This window comes from Nyctereutes procyonoides, unplaced genomic scaffold (genome assembly GCF_905146905.1).
Source record: "Nyctereutes procyonoides isolate TBG_1078 unplaced genomic scaffold, NYPRO_anot_genome, whole genome shotgun sequence".
NCBI lineage: Eukaryota > Metazoa > Chordata > Mammalia > Carnivora > Canidae > Nyctereutes > Nyctereutes procyonoides.
Window position 1 is genome coordinate 25,231,774 of NW_026575134.1, and position 10,397 is coordinate 25,242,170.

The window sequence follows — 10,397 nt, forward strand, 5'->3', positions numbered from 1 at the left end:
GACCTTTCTGGGAGCGGGGTCCCCAGGGCCGGGCGGGCAGGCGACCTCCCAGGACCCAGGTCCCCCGGCCCAGGCAGGTGGAGGAGTGCAAAGTCCAGGCCCCCCAGCTAGGAGCTGATCTCTGGCCCCGGCCCTGCCACACAGACAGCTCCGCTCTCTGCCTTCTTCCTTCCCTGGTGGATCTTCCCTTGGTCACAGACCCACCTCCTCCAGGAAGCCCTCCTCAAGCCTAAGCGTGAATTCTCCTGCGCCCCCTCCCCAAGCACTGGCTCCAGGGAAAGAGGGCTCTGGGGTGGACAGAAGGTGGGCGGCCGGGGCACGGGGCTCCCAGCCTGGGGCTGAGTGGTGGTAGCCGGTCCAGGCCAGGACCAGAGCCCCCCGCCCTGCAGGGGTCAGAGGGAGCACACCCAAGACCCCAGGATTTCAGAAACAGGGAGCTGCAGAGGTCAGAGGTCAGGGAGGCCCCCCGCTCAGCTTTGGGGCAGGGAAGGTCGCCTGGCCGTGCCCCCCTGCTGGGCCCTCCATCCTCTGTGGCTCCGGCCTGCCGCCCAGGGCCGCCCCACAAGCCCTTTGAGACCCCACCTGCGGCCTGGAGGCTGCCAGGCCTGGCCTCTGTGGGGCCCCAGTGGGCCCAGGGAGCCCCCAGATGCAGGGCAGGCCCCAGCCCAGTGCCAGGCGTGTGCCTCGAGGTGCACTCGGCGCCGCACAAACTTGTCTCCCAGGATTTTTCCACACAAAACACGTCTCCCAGGAAAGCAACCGGTCTGATGAGCTGGGCGTGCGGGCGTTCCCACCCCGCCCTCCAGGGCCCCCACAGGACCGTCCTGCAGTGAGAGGCCGCCCCTGTCGGACGCGCCGGGCCTGGGATGGAGCCCGGGACCCCTTGGCCCGCAGCTGTGGCCTCCGGGATGAGCCACGGGGCCAGCAGCATCCAGACCACCGGCACGGTAGGTCTCCCACCTGCGCACCACCCCCCCACCCTGCCCGGCCCAGCAGCCCCACCCCCAGCCTCACCTCGGCCTTCTTGGGGACCCTCCCCTCCCCTCCATCCTAACCCACCTGGCCCTTCCTCTCCAGCGCTGACCACTCCAAGGACCCCCAAGCACCATTCCCACCGGGGACCACATCCCCTGAAAAGGCCCATCACGGATTAAGGCAAATGTCGTCAGGGCCCAGGGTAAGGGCCTCCCGCGGAGAGAGTGGGCCCCACAGGGACTTCTCGGGGGGCCCAGGAGGTACCTGAGGTCACCCACCCCCACCCTGCCACCCCTCCAGCACTGGGTGGCTCAACCCCTGCCCCCCTCATCCACCAGGGCCCCATGCTGGGCTCTGTCCAGGCCTACCCAGGACGCCCGGCAGGTGCTGGTCCAGCTGGGTGGGAGCACACAGGGAAACCTGGGGGCAAGCCCCGCCAAGCCTGGCCCCGCTCCCCACCCCCGGGGCCGACCCCTCACCCCTCTCTGGCAGGCCCCTGGGTTCTTCCTCCCCCGACACACAGCCCAGCTCCCGCACCCCCAGACCAGGCAGGAGGCCCCTCTGAGTCAGTGCCCCGCAGCAGTCCTGTGGAGCTGAGCCCTGACTCGAGCTGAGCCCTGACTCATGTGTAGGGAATGGCCTTGTGCTGCACGGCCGGCCGGGGGGCAGGAGCCGGGAGGGTGCCAGAGAGGGCCGAGCCAGCGCTTTGGAGGCCTCTGCAGAAGCTGGGGGTCGGGCCAACTGCTGGAGTCCACAGGCCGGAGACCTGGAGGGTCATGAGCCTGGGGCTGCGCCAGCCTAACTGTGTGCTTCTGGGGTCTCTTGGGCACAGGGTGAAGGTCCACAGGGCCCTCCTCTACCCCAAAACTCCACCCAACCCTCACCCTGAGCACCACCCCGGGACCCTTGTGCCCCTGATGCCGACCCCTGCCTCGCTCAGGACTGGCCCCAGACCCCCTCCCCTCCAGACTCCCAGAGGTGCCAGGGGCTCCCCTGGGGCCTGGCCTGGGCCTTCCCAGGATCCGGACGGCACCTGCCCCAAGGGCCCGGACCCCTGCGGCTCTGTCCCGGGATGTGCGGAAGGAATGGGAGGGAGGACAGCGACGTGGGCCTGTTCTTCCGCCCAAATTCCACCTTAAGCAAGCAGTGGCCCCTCCCTCTCACCTGGCCCGGGTGTCCCCGCCCCCGCCGCGCCGGGGCTGGGCCGCGTCTGTCTCCGGAGGCTCAGGGCGAGGCCAGTGGGGAGGGGACTCGGACGGGCCGGGCTGTGAAGACGCTTCGGGCCCAGGAGGCCCCGGTGGCCCCACGGACCCAGGGCGCACCTGCCGCCATGCAGGACGGTAACTTCCTGCTGTCGGCCCTGCAGCCCGAAGCCGGCGTGTGCTCCCTGGCGCTGCCCTCCGACCTGCAGCTGGACCGGCGCGGTGCCCCGGGGCCCGAGGCTGAGCGGTTGCGCGCCGCCCGCGTCCAGGAGCAGGTCCGGGCCCGCCTCCTGCAGCTGGGCCAGCAGGGCCGCCACAACGGGGCCGCGGAGCCCGAGGGGGCCCCCGAGGCGCCCAGAGGTAAGCAGATGCCCGGGGTGGGCACCGGGCGGTGGGCACAGCCGCGAGGGGCCGCAGCGGGTGTGGCGGCGCGAGGGCCAGAGGCCACAGGGCTGGCGCCGGGGCTCAGCGCCCTGACTCACCCAGGCCTCGCCCTGAGTCACCGCCCCGCCCCACGGGGTGTGGGAGCAGCCCTGGGCGCGGCCTCCCAGCAGCGGGGACTCCGGCCCCCCCCCCGCAAGCCCACCCGGAGCGCCACCGACACATGGCAGGCCCACCAGGCCTCGCTGCCAGCCAACCCGGGACACGCGCGTCCAGGCCGCGTAGCTCGGCTCTCACACAGCCTCAGACACGCGACACACACGTCCGTCCGCGGGGACGCGGACACCCCGACACCCAGACTCGGGAAGCACACAGACCCGGGAGGGGTCGGGTCCAGGACACCTGGACCAGGGACTCCTGGACGTGACCCAGGTGCTCTTGATGGGAACGCAGGAGGGGGTGCCCCTTAGTGCCAGGCAGGCCACGTGGGTGCGCGGGGGTGGGCGGACGTGCGTTAAAGGGCCTCCCACACGGCGCGCTCGGGGAGCTGTTCTGGAGACACCGTCTCTACCTTTGCCAAACTACAGCGACAGTGACCGAGGGTAGACGGTGAGACGCACATCCCAGGAGGTCGGGAGCCCGGCCCCAGCGCTCCGTGCTTTTCCCACCACCACTGGAGGGTCCCTTCCCGCACAGCGTCGGGGTGCTGGCCAGCTGGGGGCAGGGTCACCCGAGCAGCCGGGGTTCCCGGGCCCCCCCCCCTGGCCTGGGCCCCAGCCTTCTGTCGGCTAAGTAGTCAGGTGCCCAGGGGTCATGGGGTGGAGGAGGGAGCAGGGAGGGGTTAATTACCACCCTGGCTACCCTACCAATTAGGGGGGGAGTATAATTTGGGGGTGGGAGTAAGGTCCCCCCAGGCTGAGGCTCACCAGCGTCAAAGGGTTAATAGCCCCTGCCCAGAAGCCTCATTAACCTGGGCGGGTCTGGGGAGCGCACTGGGAGGGGAGCCCCCCCAGGCCAGCTCCTCAGCCTGAGGCCCTCCAGGAGGTCACCCTGCATGGCAGGGGGACGCACGACCCCAGCAGGGACCCTACGGGGCAGATCTGCCCTCTGTCCAGAGACCCTGGAGCCCACCCACCCCCCGCGCTGTGTCCGCCTGATTTTCTACCCCAGCAGCCACCCACCTGTCCACTGCCCGTCTCTCCTCCCAGTCGCCCCTCCACCCCCACCACCCACCCCGTCTGTCTGTCCACTCACCACAGTCGGGCTGGCGCCAGCACCCCCACCTTCCAAGGAGCTGGAGGGGTGGGCGTGGCTCCTCCAGGTGGGAGAGGGACACTCCTGTGTGTCCGCAGCCCAGGCCGGGCGCGCAGGAGGTCAGTGTGGCTTCCTGGAGGCTGGGGCCGGGCGTGCGCGCTGGCCGGGCCCGGAGAGCTGGCGCTGTCCCTGGCACACTTCCCGGGCGACCGGGCAGCCGGGGGGGTCCAGCTGGTCGGGAGGGGGCTCCGGAGAGGTCCGGCCAGGGCTGAGGCTGGAGGAGGCCGTGCGGCTCAGCCCCAACACGCCGTCCCGTCGGCAGGCCCGGCCCGCGGTCACTACCACACCCTGCAGGCTGGCTTCAGCTCCCGCTCCCAGGGCCTCGGAGGGGACCCCTCGGTGAGTAACGCTCTCTCCATCCTCAGGGGTCTCTGGGGGACGAGGGCGGCTCCAGGGTCGGGCGGGAGCGGGGCGCCCCGACGCCCCCTCACTGCCGCCCCCCCCCCCAGACCTTCCGGCCCATCGCCAAGCCCGCCTACAGCCCTGCCTCCTGGTCGTCCCGCTCGGCCGTGGATCTGAGCTGCAGCCGCAGGCTGAGCTCTGCCCACAACGGCGGCAGCACCCTCGGGGGAGCGGGGTACGGGGGCCCCCAGCCCGCGGCGTCCGCCCGGCCCGTATCCTTCCACGAGCGCGCCGGGCCGGGTGGCCGGGCCGACTACGACACCCTGTCCCTGCGCTCACTGCGGCTGGGGGCCGTGGGGCTGGACGACCGCTACAGCGTCGTGTCTGAGCAGCTGGAGCCCCCGGCCGCCTCCGCCTATAGGGCCCTCGCCTACGAGCGCCAGGCCGCCTGCGGCCGCGTGCAGGGCCCCGACTGGCCAGACGCCAGTGAGGGGCCGCCCGGCCGCCCCATTCGCGCACCGGCCATGCGGACCCTGCAGCGGTTCCAGAGTAGCCACCGCAGCCGTGGCGCAACCGGGGTGGCGCCGGGGGCAGCCCTGGAGCCCATGGCCCGAGCACCCTCCGTGCGCAGCCTCAGCCTGAGCCTGGCCGACTCCGGCCACCTGCCGGATGTGCGAGGACTGGACAGCTACGGCGGCCACCGCAGCCTGCAGAGGCTCAGCAGCGGGTGAGCGGGCCGGCTTGGGAGGGACTGTGCCCGGCCTGGCCCCCTGGGCCCCCGCTGACCCCCACCCCCGCCTCCCCAGATTTGATGACATCGACCTGCCCTCGGCGGTCAAGTACCTCATGGCCTCGGACCCCAACCTCCAGGTGCTGGGCGCAGCCTACATCCAACACAAGTGCTACAGCGACGCAGCGGCCAAGAAGCAGGTGATGGCCCCCTTGCCGACCCCTCCCTGCCCCCGTGCCAGGTCCCCGAGCACCTCTCACCCGCCCCCACGCCGACTGGGCACACGCCAGGTGGGCTCCCTGGCAGACCGCGGGGAGGAGCATGTGACGTGCATACACACAGCACCCCTGCTCACTCTGCACGTATCTGTGCCCCTACACATACCTACATACCCCTGCACACCTCTGCACATGTCCGTGCCCCTGCACATGCCTGCACACACCTGCATACCTCTGCACATGTCCATGCCCCTGTACACGCCTGCACACCCCTGCATGTGTCTGTGCCCTTGCACATGTCTGTACACTTCTGCACACGCCTGTACACTTCTGTACATCCGTGCCCCTGCACACATCTGTATACCTCTGCACATGTCAGCACATGCTTGTACACCTCTGCACGTGTCCACTCCCCTGCACACATCTGTACACCTCTGCACATGCCTGCACATGCCTATACATCTCTGCACACCTCTGCATGTGTCTGTGCGTCTGTACACCTCTGCACACGCCTGCACACCTCTGCACGTGTCCACCCCCCTGCACACGTCTGTACACCTCTGCCTGTGTCTGTGGTCCTGCACACGTCTGTACAACTCTGTACATGCCTGCACATGCTAGTACACCTCTGCACGTGTCTGTGCCTTTGCACACGTCTGTACAGCTCTGCACACGCCTGCACATGCCTTCTGCATGTCTGTGCTCTTGCACACGTCTGTACACCTCTGCACATGCCAGCACATGCTTGTACACCTCTACACGTGTCCACCCCCCCTGCACGCGTCTGTACACCTCTGCACATGCCTGCACATGCCTATACATCTCTGCATGTGTCTGTGCCTTTGCACACGTCTGTACACCTCTGCACACGCCTACACATGCCTTCTGCATGTGTCTGTGTCCTTGCACACGTCTGTACACCTCTGCACACACCTGCACACCTCTGCACGTGTCTGTGCCCCTGCACACGCTTGCACATGTCGACACGCGTCTGCAGAAGCCTGCACACACGTACACACCTGCGTCTGTCTCCATCACCAGCACCGCCCTCGTGTCCTCACGTATGTCTACATATGCCCGTGCAATGTGCACACGTGTGCTGACAGCCACGTGGCTGTGTGTGCAGGCCCGCAGCCTTCAGGCTGTGCCCCTGGTGAAGCTCTTCAACCACGCCAACCAGGAGGTGCAGCGCCACGCCACAGGCGCCATGCGCAACCTCATCTATGACAACGCAGACAACAAGCTGGCCCTGGTGGAGGAGAACGGCATCTTCGAGCTGCTGCGGACGCTGCGCGAGCAGGACGATGAGCTGCGCAAGAACGTCACAGGTGGGCCTGCCCGCCCACGGCCCCAGGCCAGCGCCGCTGCCCCCTGCCTTTCTGCCCCGTCCTCTCTTCCTTGTCCCCATGCCCCCTCAGCCCCCACTCCTCTTTGGCACATCCCTGCCCCCGAGTGTTGTGCTCTCCGTAGTGTCACCGGCCCACGACCTGCAGGTCCCACGTAGGCTTTCTAGTGGGGCTGTTGGGTGAAGCTCCCAAGGCCAGCGGGAGCATCGGCCCCAGTCCCCCTGGAGGGGCCGGCGGGGCCCAGCAGGCTGTCGCTGACCACGGCCGCGGCACCCCCGCCGCAGGCATCCTGTGGAATCTGTCCTCCAGCGACCATCTCAAGGACCGCCTGGCCCGGGACACCCTGGAGCAGCTCACGGACCTGGTGCTGAGCCCCCTCTCAGGGGCCGGGGGGCCACCCCTCATCCAACAGAACGCCTCTGAGGCCGAAATTTTCTATAATGCCACCGGGTTCCTCAGGTGGGCCGGGGAGGGGACGGTGAGCAGGTGCAGGCCGTGCTGGCAGCCAGGGGCAGAGGGCTGGGTGCCTGGAGCAGGGGCCCTCGGCTCTGAGGTCAGGATGGCCGGGCGGAGCTGGCCGGGGGCTGGCGAAACAAGGCTCGGGTGCCGACACAGGCAGGACAGGAAGCTGACAGTGGCTAGCATGTCGGGCGTCGAGGCTTTGGGGGCTGCAGGCTCATCTGACCCTATAACCCCACTCTGGACGCTCGGACAGGCGACTGGGTGATGGGCACTCAGAGGCACCAGGGCCAGCAGCACCCGCTCCGGGGACAGAGGGGGCCTGGGTCCCAGGGGCGCAGCCCTTGGTTGGTTCCCGCTGGGGGGCCTCTGACCTGCCTCCGCCTGCAGGAACCTCAGCTCAGCTTCCCAGGCTACTCGCCAGAAGATGCGCGAGTGCCACGGGCTCGTGGATGCCCTGGTCACCTACATCAACCACGCCCTGGACGTGGGCAAGTGTGAGGACAAGGTGAGAGGCGGCCGCGGCCTCAGGGCCCGGGGGGCTCCCAGCCCACTCTGACCGGGGTCTGCCCTCTGCAGAGCGTGGAGAATGCCGTGTGCGTGCTGCGGAACCTGTCCTACCGCCTGTACGATGAGATGCCGCCCTCGGCCCTGCAGCGGCTGGAGGGCAGGGGCCGCAGGGATGCGGCGGGGGCGCCCCCCGGCGAGGTAGTGGGTTGCTTCACACCTCAGAGCCGGCGGCTGCGAGAGGTGGGCACACGCTGGGCCGCGGGGAGGGGGAAGGGAGTGGGGCCTGGGCCCGCCCAGCTGACCCTCTGCGCCTGCCCCCAGCTGCCCCTCACGGCCGACGCGCTCACCTTCGCTGAGGTGTCTAAGGACCCCAAGGGTCTCGAGTGGCTGTGGAGCCCCCAGATCGTGGGGCTGTACAACCGGCTGCTGCAGCGCTGCGAGCTCAACCCGCACACAACCGAGGCGGCCGCGGGGGCACTGCAGAACATCACGGCGGGCGACCGCAGGGTGAGGGGCACCGAGCAGGGACGGCAGGGGGCCTCGGGGGTTGGCAGGAGCTGAGGCACCAGTGGGAGGGATGGGACGTGCGGCTGGAGGGACAGGGCAGGGGGCAACCCGCAAAGGCGCGGCCGAGGATTTGGGTACGCGCGGGCCGTAGGCGCAGGCCGAGCCAGGTCACGCGGGGAGGCTCCGCGGGGGACGGAGGGACAGACAAGAGCTGGCCTGGCCGGCTGCCCTCACCACTGCCCTCGCACCCGCAGTGGGCAGGCGTGCTGAGCCGCCTGGCCCTGGAGCAGGAGCGCATCCTGAACCCGCTGCTCGACCGGGTTCGCACCGCCGACCACCACCAGCTGCGCTCACTGACCGGCCTCATCCGAAACCTGTCTCGGAACGCCAGAAACAAGGACGAGATGTGTGAGTGGGGCCGGCGCCCGATCTGCCCTCACCCTGCTGGCTTGCGGGCTGACACCTGCACTTCCTGGGCTGGCCTCTGGGAAGCAGCGCTGGGGAAGCCCGTGGGGGGTGGGGGGGACCGGAGCGCTAAGGTGGCCGGGAGTGCAGGTGGAGGCTGGCTTCCCAACCTCCCGACCTCCCGGCAGCCACCAAGGTGGTGAGTCACCTGATTGAGAAGCTTCCTGGCAGCGTGGGCGAGAAGTGTCCCCCGGCCGACGTGCTGGTCAACATCATAGCTGTGCTGAACAACCTGGTGGTGGCCAGTCCCATCGCCGCCCGGGACTTGCTCTACTTCGACGGGCTCCGAAAGCTGGTCTTCATCAAGAAGAAGCGGGACAGGTGAGCCCCCCACCGTCCGCACCTGCCTCGTGGCTGGCACGTCCCCCCACCGTCCGCACCTCCCTCGTGGCCACCTGTACCCTGCTGACTCCTCCCACCCCCCCAGCCCCGACAGTGAGAAGTCCTCCCGAGCGGCCTCCAGCCTCCTCGCCAACCTGTGGCAGTACAGCAAGCTCCACCAGGACTTCCGGGCGGTATGTCCCAGCGATCCAGGGCAGGCAGGGCCACCAGTGTTGGACCTGGGAGCAGGGCCTGGGTGCAGGACACTGGGATGGTGGGGGGGCTGAGCAGGAGGGGGTGGACATGGGAAGTCCTGCGGAACACGCAGACTCAGGAAGTGGGCAACACGGGACACCAGAGACCCAGAGAGAGGTGTCCAGGCCCAGCGGACCAGGAAGGGTGGGGCCTGGGGAGAGCAGGGCCCGGCAGGCAGGCACCCTCACTCTGGGCCCCCTCTCCACTGCAGAAGGGCTATCGGAAGGAGGACTTCCTGGGCCCATAGCGAGGCCTTCCTGGAGGAGGAGGATGCAATGTAGCCCGGCCTACAGGAGACAGGCTCAGCTCCGCGCTGCTTGCTGGCCAGCACAGCGGAGGAGGCTCACGGCCTGGGGCCTCTCGCTGGAGCCCCGTGTGCAACTCTGAAAAGCCCAGGACACCAGGGAGGGGCTGGGGGCTGGTTGTAGGGACTTGGCTTCTATAGGGCAGGGGGTAGGGCAGGGCTTGAGGCTGCTCTGGTGCGTGGGGTGGTGACCAGGTCACAGGGGCAGAGGTGGGAGCTGCCAGTGCTGGTAATAAAGGTGGCCATGAACACAGCCCTGCAGTTTTCTTCAGCGGGCCCGACCCAGGGACACAGAAGCGTCCCTGAGCACAACCAGGCCTTACCCTGGGGATACTCACCCCCTGAGCATCCCCAGAAGCTTCTCCAGGTCAGGATGCCCAGGACAAGGAGGAGAGAGCGTCCAGCGGGGAATGCTGGCAAGAACGGAGGCAATGGGGCAGACAGCAGGGTGAGCCTTGATGCCAGCCGAGGCCCAGTCACAGCAGAGCTGGGGACTTTGTGCAGAGAGGGCCGACCGGTCCCTGCAGAGCTGCGAGCTCCCTGGGCTGCCCTGCCGCCCCGCTGCGCTGTACTCATGTGGCCCAGCACCTCCCTCCACCCTGCCTCACTGGGCCTGGGGTCCTGGCTGGGGAGTAACACTGTCCAGCTGAGTCCCGGGATCCCATCTCGCCAAACCAGGCCATTTGGTGGAGAAGCTCCCACTCCTATTTTTACAAGCAGAGGCTTCTTCCTTAAAGCTCAGAGCCTGAAGACTAAGGGGCGTGCCCACCATCACCCCACCCCCCCGCCACCCCGGGACGTGGCTGGATCAGAACAGGGCTGGGGGCGCTCAGACCCCCAAGCAGACAGACCCAAAGAGGCTACTACAAGAGATGTCCCTGAGCTGGCTCAGGCTGGAGGATGGAAGTTAGGCCTGCATGGACGGCCAGATTTGAGACCAAGGGGACGCGGGCATGAGAGAGGGGAGGGGCCGAGGGCCACGGACAGCCTGAGACAGAAGCAAGGGGTGCCCCGCCCAGGGGCTGCATACCCTCTTCCTGCCCCGGAGAGGAGAGGCTGAGGCCCAGG

General features: G+C 68.6%; 1 protein-coding gene across 2 annotated transcripts; it reads left to right on the forward strand.

The window, feature by feature from the left end:
• Positions 1 to 764: 764 nt before the first annotated feature.
• PKP3 (plakophilin 3) lies at positions 765 to 9,582 on the forward strand. 2 transcript variants are annotated; one of them, XM_055301159.1, is made up of 15 exons: positions 867 to 947; positions 1,078 to 1,177; positions 2,342 to 2,537; positions 4,135 to 4,211; positions 4,322 to 4,941; positions 5,021 to 5,144; positions 6,289 to 6,490; positions 6,793 to 6,967; positions 7,358 to 7,475; positions 7,547 to 7,717; positions 7,799 to 7,984; positions 8,239 to 8,392; positions 8,578 to 8,770; positions 8,877 to 8,964; positions 9,237 to 9,582. In XM_055301159.1, the coding sequence occupies exons 2-15, from the start codon at positions 1,160 to 1,162 to the stop codon at positions 9,270 to 9,272; spliced, it is 2,358 nt and encodes a 785-aa protein (XP_055157134.1). In that variant the 5' UTR covers positions 867 to 947; positions 1,078 to 1,159; the 3' UTR covers positions 9,273 to 9,582. The 2 variants fall into 2 exon arrangements, with proteins under 2 accessions (XP_055157133.1, XP_055157134.1); XM_055301158.1 differs by lacking the exon at positions 1,078 to 1,177 and having other exon boundaries at positions 765 to 947.
• The last annotated feature ends 815 nt before the right edge of the window (positions 9,583 to 10,397 follow it).

Bases quoted from the DNA above. Each gene is read 5' to 3' on its own strand.
- PKP3 (XM_055301158.1), top strand. From the start codon at position 867: ATGGAGCCCGGGACCCCTTGGCCCGCAGCTGTGGCCTCCGGGATGAGC. The intron at 4,212-4,321 runs GTGAGTAACGCT...CCCCCCCCCCAG, and splicing joins GCCTCGGAGGGGACCCCTCG to ACCTTCCGGCCCATCGCCAA. The intron at 6,491-6,792 runs GTGGGCCTGCCC...CCCCCGCCGCAG, and splicing joins GCTGCGCAAGAACGTCACAG to GCATCCTGTGGAATCTGTCC.